Source organism: Calonectris borealis, chromosome 21 (genome assembly GCF_964195595.1).
Source record: "Calonectris borealis chromosome 21, bCalBor7.hap1.2, whole genome shotgun sequence".
NCBI classification, from domain to species: domain Eukaryota; kingdom Metazoa; phylum Chordata; class Aves; order Procellariiformes; family Procellariidae; genus Calonectris; species Calonectris borealis.
In genome coordinates, this window is record NC_134332.1 from 6,573,414 (window position 1) to 6,587,056 (window position 13,643).

General features: G+C 48.0%; 1 protein-coding gene across 2 annotated transcripts in view; it reads right to left on the minus strand.

Moving 5' to 3' along the window:
* NSMF (NMDA receptor synaptonuclear signaling and neuronal migration factor) overlaps window positions 1-13,643 on the minus strand; it is a 47,962-nt gene that overhangs the window by 14,816 nt on the left and 19,503 nt on the right. The window contains exons 3-6 of one of the 2 annotated variants that reach the window (XM_075170484.1): window positions 12,438-12,917; window positions 7,790-7,865; window positions 5,025-5,093; window positions 718-770 (exon numbers count right to left, since the gene is read on the minus strand). In XM_075170484.1, the coding sequence (XP_075026585.1) occupies window positions 718-770; window positions 5,025-5,093; window positions 7,790-7,865; window positions 12,438-12,917 (678 nt within the window). The remainder of the gene's footprint in view (window positions 1-717; window positions 771-5,024; window positions 5,094-7,789; window positions 7,866-12,437; window positions 12,918-13,643) is intronic. The other variant, XM_075170485.1, reaches the window with a different exon arrangement.

The window sequence follows — 13,643 nt, forward strand, 5'->3', positions numbered from 1 at the left end:
CACAGCAATAAGGGAGCTGCCCCAACCAAGTCATGGAGGAATGTCGCCTTCCTCAGGAAAGGGAACTGCCGTTTCCCAGGCCTAAGAGGTGATTTCTTCCCCAGTGAGGCATAACACTCCCTTATTTCCCCCTTGCTCCAATCTCTTCCCTGTTCCTCTTCTCTCTCCCTTCTACCGTCCTCTCAGCTCCCACCGGACAACTTTCCACCACGTCCTGCTGCAGAGATGGTGGTGAGATAGGGGAGGAGAAAAGAGAAAGCCACCAGTCCATGTGGCACATGACTGTCCCCAGGGAGCCAGCTGGTCCACAGCTTCAGTAAGAGGCCAGGCAGCCCTCGTCAGCTCTGCTGAACTCTCAGCTCTGATTCTTCTCACAAGCGTCTATGCTGGTGATAACCGAAAACCACACACGTGGGACAAGGACGCTGCAGCTCTCCTTCCACTCCTCGCACTGAGGCCACAGAGATCTCCAACAGCCAAGGCAGACGGTCCTCGAAAATAGCTTAAAGGCTGCTTGCAGACATCCGTGTGTCCTGGAGACTTGCAACAACCTGGCCTTCTTTTTTGTAGGGTAAAAAGGCATCAGCAGGTCAAACCCTTTCTCCAGCCCAATGCTAGGTCCTTTCTACCCGCATCTGCACGCAACATAGGGTTCCCTGTGTCCCACCAGCACAAACCCCAACTCCTCACAGCCACGTCTTACAGGTGCTCACTTACTTTGTGCTTTAACCCTTCGGCTCCCCACCATGCGGAGGTGCTTCCGAAAATTCCTGAAAGAAAGGCCAAACAAAACCTCTGAGAAAGGTAATATGAAGCAACACCTGGGCCCAGCAGGACAGAAAAAATGAGGAGGAAAAAAAAAAAATTGGGGAAGACAGCGTATTTCCTTCTGGGCATTCAAAAGCTGGAGACCAGGTTGCCAGCCTGCACCTACTCAGTGCTGGGGATGGTTATGTTTGTCAAGAGTGTGGCTGTTTCTTCTGAACTCCCTGGGCTGGTGGTACAGGGCAAGTGAGGTCCTACAAGGCAGTCCCCTTCTCATGGCCTGCTTTCACTTTCTTACAGCTAAGGCAGCTGTGCTGCAACTTTGCTGAAGACACTGCCCCTGCCCATGCTGGCAATGCTCCCTCTTCTCCTGGTAAGCAGCAGTAACTGCTCCCCTCTCTCCTTTTTCCACATATGCTTCAGCAGGGAAGTGGGGTGCCCAGGCTCTGCCCTGCTAGGCAGCATGCACACACCGTGCTCATGGCTGTGCTCATTCCCAAACACATTCATAGCAGCTGCTAAAATCCCACCCATGCTGTTAGCAACCATGCAGCCCGTACTGCTCTCCAGGGCAAAGAGCTGGGAAAGACTGAAGCAGCATCTTCCTCCTTGGATAGCACTGTTCAGCAAGGCTGACCGTCCTCACGGGCCTGCTCTCTGCTAATGCGCCTGCCTAACCACGTGCTTCCCTGCCCAGGACTCACAGGCAGAGCTCAGTGGGGCTGCAGAGTACACAGCGCCAGAGGAAAGCCCACCAGAGGGTAAGGTTCGGGGAGCAGTTACACTCTGCAGTCAGGTCTGTGTAAGACAGACCATCCTGGCCGCTCCTGAGAGACCATGGCAAAGGGACTCTTCGTCCAGCCCCTCCCAGTGCAAGGGACCTGTTTCCCTTAGTTTCTCATCACTCACCTAGACAGGAACCAAGCAGGACAGGAACCAAACAGGACACCAGAAGAGACACAGCGAAGAAGCAGCACGTGGATTATCAAGAAAAGTGTCACCCCTTCATGAACCCTACTTATTCAGGGTGACTACACCCTGCCGTGCATCCCCATGGCCCCCAGGGATGTCAGGGAGCCCGTGTACCAGCAGCCTGCATGGAGCGAGGGAGCCTTCCTAGATTCCCTTCTGCCCCACCAACACACACCACAGACATCAAGCAACAGAGACTACTGCTGGTGAAACAGGTAAAATGACAAGTCGTCTGGCTCACACACAAATTAGTGGGATGAGTAAGGACATGTTACAACCATGCAGATGCTTTAGCAAACTAATTGGACTAGAAGACACTTCCAGCACTGACATGAAGTTGTTCAGAGAAAGTCAGATACGTCTACTCCTGTACAGAGAGATCAACACAAACACAGCCCTCGTGGGAGAACACTTAACCCACGCCACCTTCTGCACTGTCCCCCACTTTGGCCTTGGATCCCATGTTGTCATCAGGATCCAAATTCAGCAGCTCAAGAAGGAAAACGAGCAGCTGGGTAGTGAAGCTGGGAGCAACATTATTCCGTAACAAATTTCCATCTGCACTTGGGCTATTAATGTTATTTTCCAAAGATTTATTTTAGCTCTGCTTGGGTACGTGAAGATTCACTGCTGTGGATCAGACAACTGCCCCCTTTAGACAAGTAACTAGAACAATTTGCTTCGCTAACACATGCTGGACTGGCTCCATGTACAAAGCCTTCTGGGGTGCATGATGACTGATAACATGGGCCGTCTTACTGTGCATTAGATTCAAATCCAAATAAATACAATATTTTAAGGAGCCAGGGTCGTTCTTTACACAGAAAGGTCTTAGACATATGTTGTAACACATCAGAATGAAAATCTTTATTGTCCATTGTGAGACCGAGATCATATCAGACGCTGAGCACCAATGTTAATTGCCAAGGCCACTGTTACATCCTTTGGGCTTTTGGCATTTTGGAGTAAAATCAATTTTTCTGTTAAATGCTCAGTTGTCCTCTCCGCAGAGGAGCTCCGCAGGGGGGTAAAGCAATCTTTGCTATAGAAGAGTGATGCTCCCAGCTGCCTAGACAGCTTGGTCTCTCCCATGAGTGTGGGTTGAGGGCAGCTGTCTGGATACATCTCCTAAATACTGCTGAGAGCAGCTCCAGGGAGAATCCAGTTGTTCAAGGTAACCATCGCACTGATGCTCAGAGAATGGGACAAAGGCCTTTTTTCCCCCCTCAGCTCTTCTAGAAAAAAAGCATTTTGGAAAAGAGGTGCGAGCTTGGGACTGCCTCTTATTGTGGGCGTCCTGTGGCCATCTAGATCCTTCTGAGGGCTTTTTGCAGCTGTACTGGTCCTCAGGCCCCTCTGTGCTTGCATGTTAGCACAAAAGGACTGGCACAGCACCTCTGGGGGAGCCACAATCTGCTCTGAGACCTGCCCAGTCTTCCTGTCTGGCTCCTGCAATCGCACCCAGAAAACCCAGTGTTATTTGATCACTAGCAAGATCTCTTCATCAAAATTCAACAAGCATCCCTCAAGTTACAGTGATAAAATCTCCTTATTACTCCCTTTTCTGCACAGCCCTCCTCCTGACAGGCTCCAGCTTGCCATGCAGTCCGCACGACCCTATGCCACCTCCACGGTATCCATCCCAGCCAAAGGGTCTCCACGACACAGCAGCCCCACTCCGCAGCTCTGACTGCAGCGGTTCATTCGCACGCTGCAGAAAAGCCTTTTCATTATTCGAACAGAGCTCAACCACAGAATTACTGATGTGTATCAATACTCTGCAAAACTCCCAACAGCACCTCTCACGTTCTCCTCCCCAGCTCCTCCCTGCAGCCGTTACAAGGTTCAGCAAACCACCGGGCGTCACTCACTCTCGAGGCAACATCCATCGCACCAGCACGTGCCATGCCACACAAACCAGCCTCCTGTGCGCCAGGCACACAGGGCCAAGCACTGAAGGGGCTGTGCGATAACAACTGAACTTCCGAAACACCTGAGGCCATGAAGGGCTGCCCAACAAGCATCCAAAACTGCGGAGAGGCTGGGGCCCTCCTCGCTCCCTGGAGAAGAGAGCAGAACACTAACTGCCAGCAATCCTTACAGCTGGCCGGGGTCTGCTTGCATGGCACAGCCAAAAATATTGACAAAAGCCCATCGTTGCTATCCTGTCTCCTCTCTATCACAAGACGAATGCAGATGGGCTCCCACTGTACAATCCTGCCTAGACCTTCAGTGTCCGCAGGAGGTGAGGGGACGTGCTGGCTGCTTAACACAAGGATGACATGACTCTGTCCTCTATCCTGACTACTCAGCATCACCGAGGTACACAACTCCTACTCCTGTATTTGTAAGCCATGTGAACAAGCTGTTTTCTAACAAAGGTTTGCCGCTGCCTAAAAAATTCTGAGAAATCTCTTTCTTTTTAAAGATACACTGTCTATTTATTTACGGCATCTTTAGTTTTGATTCTTATTTCTCTTCATTATTGATGAAAGAAACCATCACCCTGAAGTTGCTCAAAAAAAAAAAATTCTTCCTGGCAATTTCCCAGTTAAGAAAACCTGATGTTTTTCTCCCACTGTGTTTTGAACAGCGCTGAAGTGATTATGGCAGTTTTTAACCAATGACACAAATGCTGTGTTATCCTTCTTAGTAGGCTGCCAAAATACATGAGCCTCAGCTCATTTAAAAAACCAGAACTGTTCTGATTAAAACAGTGGCTAAGTGATGTGCCTTGTGAGGCCAGCAGAGGGAAACCAGGACACTTCTGTAATACCTGGACAAGGAATCAGTCCCCATCCCCTTCTCCTTCCTTTCTGTTCTTTAAAAAAAGATTAAAGAAATAGACTTCTGGTCACTAGAGATGTTAATTTTGCCTAGGTCTCAGATTTCCGAGGTGCATTTCTAGATGCAGCAATAGCACATAAAAGTATTCAGTTAACCTCAAACAAATTCCAAATATTTGGGAGAGGGCTGGGGAAATTGCATCTTTAGGCTTTTTTATATATATTATATATTTTTCTGCCTGAGACACAGATCCTGTATATTATATTTGGAAGCTTAAAAGAAACTTGACAGTGTTCCTTTAAGAAGACGGAGATCAGCTATCTTGAGCACTGCAGCATCGTTCACCTCCACATTTCCAACACAGCCACGGCTCGTGTCCCTACGAAGAACAACACAGACAGGGACAACCACGTTCAACGTCATCAAGCGTCACTAATGACACCCGAAGGGCCCATGCAACACCAGGTAAGGTTACGGCTGTGGGAGAAAACGGGCCCTACCTCTGTATAACAGCTGCAGAATCATTCTCTCGTTTCCGTCTCTTCCTCTCTGCGTAGCCCCTGAACGCCCTGGGAAACCATTTTAAGCCATTAACCAACTACACAGCTTTGAACTGGAGAGGACATGAAACACAGACAGGAAAGCTCTCACCAGACAACAGAGAGAGAGAGGCTGACCGAGGAAGACAGCCAGCCCTTGCAGGACTGCGTGCGAGTCAGGGGCTAGGCAAAAGACTCACCAAACCAAAGGTCCTCACTCTCTAGGGTAGGTGGCTGGACAAGCAGTTATTCCTAAAGCAAACATAAGAGTGGCCAGAGCACGGCCCAAAGAATGGGGGCAAGCAGCCATCATCCTTGCTACGGAGGAATGGACCTAGGAGACTGCAGACACAAAACCTCTGTATCCCAGCATCAAGAGGGACAAAGCATGCTAGCAACTGTAGTCGCCATTTCGAAGATGAGGAAGGTTGCGGTGTGATCCACGTAGGCCTACCAGGTGCAGCCATCTAACCTCTTGCCAGCTGACAAACAGCCCTACCATAGGGAAAGCAGAAGTGAATATGATGGACAGGAGAGGAGAGGAGAGTTTATCCAGGACACCAACAAACAAGGAAATTAAAAAATGAAGATTATACTTACGAGATGCTAGAGATTCCAGGAGATGCAGGGGAAAAGAAAGAGAAGAGGAATTCATTAGTGCTCAGCCCTGGCCAGCGTTCTGAGGGAATTCTCACTCCAGAAGGAATATTTCTTGTTAGGTGGAAGGAAATTGCTTTTTAAATTAAACATTTCTCAGTGGTGAGACTCCTACTTGACCGAGCTAAATCCTCCCTGGGGCAGCGTTGGCATGTGGCTTGGATGCACATTAAGCTCTGTGTAGACCCAGAGAACATGCAGATGTACAACTGACAGCTGAACGTGGCCCGTCAAGCTACGACGGGAGCTCAGCATCATCTCCCTTCTGGAGCAGGGAGACCTTCTCCCACAGTGACAAAGACTTGTGAAGTCAGCTCACGCTGTCTGTCTATGAAGCAAGCACGGTGCGCTGAAAACACTAGAGCAGAGGCCAGGAGGACAGAGGCACCTGGGGGAGCCATTCCAACCAGCTCAGGGAAGTGCCCTGAACTTTTGGAGATGTTTCTGTGCCATTTCTAGAGGCAGCACAGAATCTCCAGAAACGTTACACAGGGAGCTACATGAACCAAGGGGGCTGTGCTCCTCAAGGGTTTCCTTACGGCACCATTCCCCAAACCAACCTCACTTTGGCCTCCAACAGCTTCAAGCCTTGTAAGCCCTGTCATGGGCCACCATCTTGCAACAAACCTTGTGCACGGCAAAGATGACTTCAGATAGCAAAGGATGTGCCTGAAGGCAAAGGAAATGTCCTGATTTTGGCACGGTTTGGTGTGTCAGATCAGAACTGTAAAATACCATTCGCTGTTACCAGCCAACATTTCTAAAGAGCAAAGCATCTGTCAAATTGCCCTCGGACTGCCCACAGGCCCTGTCAGCCTGGTGCCCAGGAGCATTAACCAGCTGGGATGCCACTGGACTTACAGCTCCTGAAGAGGAGGCAGAGGGACATAGAGGTCAGGTAAGAGAGGCAGTGCCAGGGCGATACAGAGAGAGCAGAAGCCCATGGAGACTCCTCACTCCCACTGTCAGGGTGGGATTAGCATCCCACCACCATGCATCAGATTCCACAGACTGGCACCAGGCAAATGTCCCCCCCCTCCGTGCTGTTCCCTGTGCTGGGCAGGTGGGTCACACCTCCAGGTGAGCTGGAGGGAAAGGGCATGAAGATAACTGTTTTTTCTGGGGGATGCAGATCCCTTCCAATATCTCAGCAGCCACCCCTCTCCCCAACGCTGGATCCAGCCCTCACTGCATCAGTCCTTACAGGTCTGATCCAGTCTGGGTTATCCCAACATCAACAATCAACCTCTTTTTGGGATTTGGGAAGGGAAAGGTACATGGGAAAGAAAAAAGAGCAGAGAAACAGATTACAAAAAGGACACCAGATAGGACAAGGAGAAATAAAGAGAGCAGTAGAACTGAAGGTGACACAGACATTGGAAGAAGGACACAGGAAAAAGGTGACAAGGCTGGCGAAGGGTCTTAGAAGGCAGAACAGCATCTCATTTCCCTCATTGCTTGCCTTGGCTTTCCAGCCAGGTAGGAAATACTTGAAACCAGGAAGATGGTATTTCCTGACAAGCTCGGTACAACCTGGAAATGAGGCTTCCCTTATTCTCTTCAGTCCTTTGAGAACTGCCTCCTCCCAACGCACAGCAACCAGGGACGTGGAGTGTGGAGGGACAGGCTGTTCCTAACTCAGATCCCTTCACATTTTGCACTCCTCTGGAGTGACGGACGGAGGGCAAGCCTGGAATAACGCTCTCTCGGGGCAGTGGCTGCAGCAGAAGCAAGTGGTGGAGGGTCTCAACTGGTGCTCCCACAGGACCCTCGCTCTGCAGAGGCAGCCAGGGACAGGGCACAGCATCACAGAGAAAATAAGGGAAGCAGAGAAGAGCTGGGTAGCCCAAGGAGTTAAAGAAGGTAAAACCTAACCAGTGGGAGTAATAGGACAGAGAACTAATAAGTGCAAAAAAGAAGTTAATAAGAAACAAGGTTTTCTCGCTCTCTCACCCCCAGACTGCAGTGCCAAACTTATAACTCAATTGCTCCAGGCTCTCAGATACAGCTTTGAGTGGGCTGCGAACTTCAAGATACACGATAAAAGCTACAGCAGTAGTTTCACTTACGCTTGCATAGTTGTGGTAGCAGTTTGAAAACTGAAGAGGTTCTCTTTTGGGAACCAGGTTCGTATGGGGACATCATCTGGAAGAGACAGAGCAAAACCTGAGAATCCAGCGGGCAGAGACATCATCCAAACAGCAAGACTTCCCAAGATCTTTCTCATAGTACTTTTCTTCAGCATCCTGCCCTGCACTAAACAGGAGAGTCTCCTCCTCCTCGTATATATGCACACTACCACCGAGTGTTTTGTAAATTTGTGCTAAGCCTTTTTATCAGGCTACTAATGAAGAATGAAAGCTCTGTCCTAAGCGTGGAAGATTAGAATAATCCAGGAATTACAGAAGAGACATTTAACAAGAAAAAAAATGGGAAAGAAACATTTTTCATTAAAAGCATTTTCCAGCCTCTGCCTTTTCCTTAGTACCATTAGTTTGAAATGTCCCATTCATCCAGTTCTTTCTGACATGGCCTCCCGTGGAAGACGAAAAGCATTCACCTTCCTCTCTTCACAACTGTAAGCCTGAGATAGACTCTCTTTTTCTACCATTGAAGTTTCAATAAAGCCCTCACACACCTGCTCCTGATGAACCGGCCTTCATGAGTTTTTCTGGTTTTAGAAGTCAAACCGCACATCAGCTATACAATCTGCAGATAACTCTGTCCTTACTTGGTCCCTTATGTTTGTAAACTGCCCCGCCTGAACCAACTGCGGATTATTTCCTAATTCCATTGCATTAGGACATCGCATCATCTTCACATAATGACCACTAAGACAAAAAGCAGGCAGCAAAGTCAGTCACTAATTATGTGTGTGGGATAGTGGTGACCAGAAGGAGGAATCTGACCAAGAAGCAGCTCTTACTGAGAACTCTCAGGCTGGAGTCAGTCAGGTGGGGAATCAGAGGCGTATTAAAATCCACTGACACAACACGTGTGAGATCTCAGTGGACTGGATCCCTGGGATTTGGGGCTACCTGATTTTTCATCTTGCTTCACTCCCAATTTGTGGCTTCTTTGCTTAATGCCTTGCCACATGTTGCTAATCATGTGTCTTGCTTCACTCATTCAAGTTTTAAGATCATTAGCAACTACATCTTAGCTGTATCTTAGTCATTAATATTCTGGCATTGTCAAGAGTATTTTTCTTATTCACTTTCATTGGCCAAAACCAAATCAAACCCTGCATGCCTACTGCAGACATAATTACTACGGATCAGACATCTTACCAAATGTTTTGTACAGATCATCATCTACTACAGACTGATCCTGCTGTTCCCTGAAAGTACAAGAAGTGGCTGCAATTACAGACCCAAAAAATGCTAAATGCATCTGGGGAGGCTTCCTTTGAAGTGAAGCTTCCAAGAAATCATACAGAAAGCTGTAACAGACACTCCTTCTCAGCTAACAGTTTATGTCAAGCCTTGTATAAAGGCACCCTAAAGAAATACGTATGTTAAATGAAAACTGCATTCTAGTATGCAAAATACTTATTATGAAGTTCCTATGTCTGCTCTCCTCCAAAAAACAGATAGAGAAGAAATGCAAAACAGCTCAGACTGTAAATGAATTACTTGTTTGAAGTCTCAAACCCACAAAAGTGGTGAAGGAGAAGTTGTACAAATTCCTTTTTAGCCAACAATTCTGTACAGACTTCTCAAGGACTATGCATCTCAAAGGACCGACAATCTCTATTTTACAGCTTTTAAGCCACTAGCTTTGATTCAAAGCAGAGCTTATGAACAACAGCTAATACCTTTATGAGGCTTTGCCTGGACAGTTGCTGGAAGCCTTCCCTCCTTTTCTCACAGACAGGAGTCCACATAGGAAAGATGTCACCCCCCTACCCACAGCACTCAATGGAGAATAAAGGATTTGTGATCCTTCAGAGGCGCCTCCTTACCAGCCAGAGGTAGAACAGTAGCAGAGAAGCACACAGCTGTGGACAAGGGAGCACAGCTCAGCTTCAGAGCTCATCCAGCTAATTAAAATTCAAATTATGAGTATGGCTATTTTGCTTCCGGAAGCAGGTAGCACGCCCCTTTTTGGCCAGGCAGAGCATCTTGTTCTCCTTTCTTGTTACCATCAACCGTGATGAAATAGTCAAGGAACCATGGGCCTGGGTAAGAGTGGAGGAACACCACCACCACGTTCAGCATCTCCAGCCACTTGCCAGGCTGCATGCAAATCTCAGCACCTCTGTCCATGAGTGGATGTGTTTGTATCAGATGCCAGGAGCAGCACAGGAGACAACAGCTTGTGCTTCTCTGAAATGGTGTTAGGCATCATAAACTCAGCATAAAAATCCATATTAAATTATGCCAATCTGGCCTAACTGCCGTGAGTATTGGGTTTGCAGCAATAACATGTCATGTAAATCCAAACAGAGAAAGCAGCACTGTAAAGTGAACTTCTGGGGAAATTAGTCTCTCTCTCTCGCCTCCATTCATCTCTGCTCTGTTTTCTCTCCTAGCCATGCATGAAGGACATTCCAAGAAATACTTCTTGCAACCGGCAGCAGTTGTGCCATTCAATTCTCGGTTTTTCTCTGAGTAACAACGCTTGCATAAAGAGCGCAAACGAGACCAAGCTGAGAAAACTTTCATTCCATGATGCCAGTGCTATGATGGGATTTGGTCTCAGAGGCGCAGCGCTGCTGTGCAGCCACACGTGCAAGCACTCCGAAGCTTGAGACAAGCACCGAGGGTAGCTGCTGCCTGCTTGTACGAAACACGAAATACCCATGGAGGCATCTGCAGGTTCAGCGCTGTCCACTTAGTTTCCATTTAAATAACTACTCCAATATATTTTCAGAAGGGCAATCTCCATTTCACATTGATAACTGTCCCTAACAAAAATTGCTGCCTACTTGAAAATACATATTATAAATCCCAAGGCCCAGAAACGGAATGTGGCATCTCTCTATAGCATTTGCTAGGACATGTTTACCAGCAGAGACGTTTAGCTCCAGCTATGAGGAGTTAAACTCTTCCATTAGTGATCTGGAGCTTTCCTTTGGTTTCTGTATCAAGGAACCTGCTTCAGTCCCACAGCGCAGAGCACAATTTTGATTTGTTAGGAAAGCTTTTAACATAGAACAGGAAATCTTCACTTTCTAAATTCAGTACACATCATGAGGCTGCAGCTGATTCAACTCAGCACCCTGATCTCCACAAGACTAAGCCCCTGGGGTTGGTGATCGCCATTCCTGAAAGGCTGGGACTGAAATGGCTTTCTTTTTCTCTCTTCCCACATATGGGTGTCATCATATGCAGAGCCATCATTTAGCAGGTAAAACACCGTTAATCATAAAACCATAAAAGGTTTCCATACAGGAAAACTTTTCTTGCTCCTTTTCTTGCATTTAAGCAATAAAAACAATAAAGTCTAAATTTGCACATGTAGTGTTTGATGCGAAGGCCAAAAATCACAGGGAGCAAACAGAGAAACAATGCTTAAAAACTATGTACAGGAATTAGCGGGACTGTAGGTGTTCTGCACACTTGATAGTCAATTATTTTCTAATTATTATTCTTTAGTATTAGTCCACGTATTAATTTAGTCACAGGATTTCAAGCATCTAGGCATGAAAACATGGTCGAGAACTCAACCTTTCTGTGATTTTGCCTCCAGTAAATATCACTATGGTATTTACTAGAAAACTATGAACCCAGGAAAGATGTACAGTTTGATCTCTACAGTCCTTATACTCAATTTATTTTCAAGGAGAAAACCTTGGCCTTTCCTGGCTGGACACTCTGTTCTAAAAGCCTTGATGTGTATTTACAAAAAAAATCAGACAAATTAGGTCAGACTCTCTGCCAGCCACACATAGAGCTGACAGGCAAAGATGGACTGCGTACTAGCTTATAATTCAAAGCACAGAGATTGTGACATCTATTTGATTAATAGTTAAGTTTTTAAAGACAATCAGGAATTTTTTAATGCAATTGAATAATTACAAGCCCTATTCCCTGAAAACATTGAGCAAATCGATAGCGAGTGGGGAATAAAGTCCAATATCATGTTATTTGCTAGTATTTATGGAAAGACCGTGAGGTGGCACTACATGAGGGACCCTGCTATGCTGCTTCCAGCCACACAGACAAGCATTTCAGGGATGCACCAACGTACAGAACACGGAACCTGAGCTGAGCTGAGGCTCCCTCTGAGCACCCCGGTACGTTCACAAAGACTTCCCCTGCCTCAGCCCCAGAATGAGGCAGAGGGGGTCCCGCTCTGAACTGCCTCCTGGATGAGCATAAATGCAGGTGCTTTGACACAGCCCCTCCTCTCTTGCTCTTCCTTCAACAGAAAGGGAGCCCACAGAGATCACCCTCACTAAGCTACGTGAAGCTGTCATGAAAACCACCCAGGTCATCTGCTGCTTATACGCTAGAAACGGAGACAATGGAGCTTGGACGAGCTGGCCTCAAACTGAGCTCAGCTTATTTCAAACTCCTCCTTTGACAATCCCTTTCCACGGACGCTAGCGCAAGGTACCAGCAAGGCGCCGAAGGGGAAACACTACGGGGCCCAACTTGAGGCACACGGCAACGAAACGTCCATGCTGGGATGAGATGGGTGTCACCCTTCACCCCTGTGTCAATGAGTCCCTTTGTGTCCTTCCAGCACCCAGCACTCACCCTTACTTACCAGACACTCGATCGACACTATACATCCTCTCCAGCCTTTTTCTGTGCCACCCAGTCTCACCGGATTGATGCTGCTCCAGGTCAAAGGAATGCTGGGAAGGGGCAGCCAGACGGGTGCAGTTTGAGCACTCCTTGGAGCCCTGCCGGCTGCCTGGCCAGCCCTTGCAATGCCTGCTAACTCCGTGAGAGCCGCCAGCGCTGTGCACTTGGTGGCCGTGGTGGCATTCCTCTTGGGCAGCCCCCTTCATCACCACCAGTTCCATACTTTCATTCTCATGGTCCGACAGCATCGGCCTCTCGCCGGAGATAGTGTAGACTCGTGGCTTCGGTCCCTCGCTTGGCATCTTTTCTGCCTGCTCCTCGGAGAAGCTCCTCTCAAACTTGCCGTCTGAGATGACGGAGAGCCTGCGCTTGTTCTGTGCCGCCTGCTGCATCTCAGGGGAGTCCTCCTGTCCAATGTAGGAGTCTGCTAACAGGTGATCTGAAACAAATGGCACACTTTCCTTAAAACCAGAGCACCCCAGACACCAACAAATTCAGGAGACTCTTTGTTACTGCTGCAGAAAGGGGAAGGGGGAGAGAGATACAGAAGGTTCCCCCAGGAACCTTTTCAGATGAATGCATGCCCATAGCCTTCTAAACCTCCAGAGCTGGTACTGAAATGAGAGATATTTCTCACAAATGCACCCAATATTTTAAGCATGTGTGGCCACCAACCAAGGCTAGAAGCAAATGCAGGTCTCACTGCACAGCCTGAAAACGCTTACGTGCAAAACAGCCCTTGTCCAGCTGCGCAGTTCTGTCTGCTTCAGCGGCTTTAGCCACGCAAGGGCTACTGAGCTGGCGAAAGTCTGCAGGACAAGGACCAGCACCAACTTCTCTAAGAAGGGACAAACTCTGAATGTTTTGTGCACCAAGTTACTACTTTTTAGAAAAAAGGAAAAGGGGAAAACCACCACGGTTTGGTTCCCCCCCACGCCCGATTTTCTGCCAATTGGTTCGACATGAAAGAAATGCAAAAAGACTGCAGCTGACAGCTGCAACCCAGCGTCCCGCTCTCTGCGGCACCGCTGGCTAGCAGGCCTCATCATGTGTGCAGATGGCCGCAGCACAGCCTGCGGAAGCTGTCCTGAAGGAAAATGCAGCCGCTCCCTTTGTAGGGTAGGAAGATCGAAAGGAGAGAGGCCCATGAGTGCAACTATCTTTG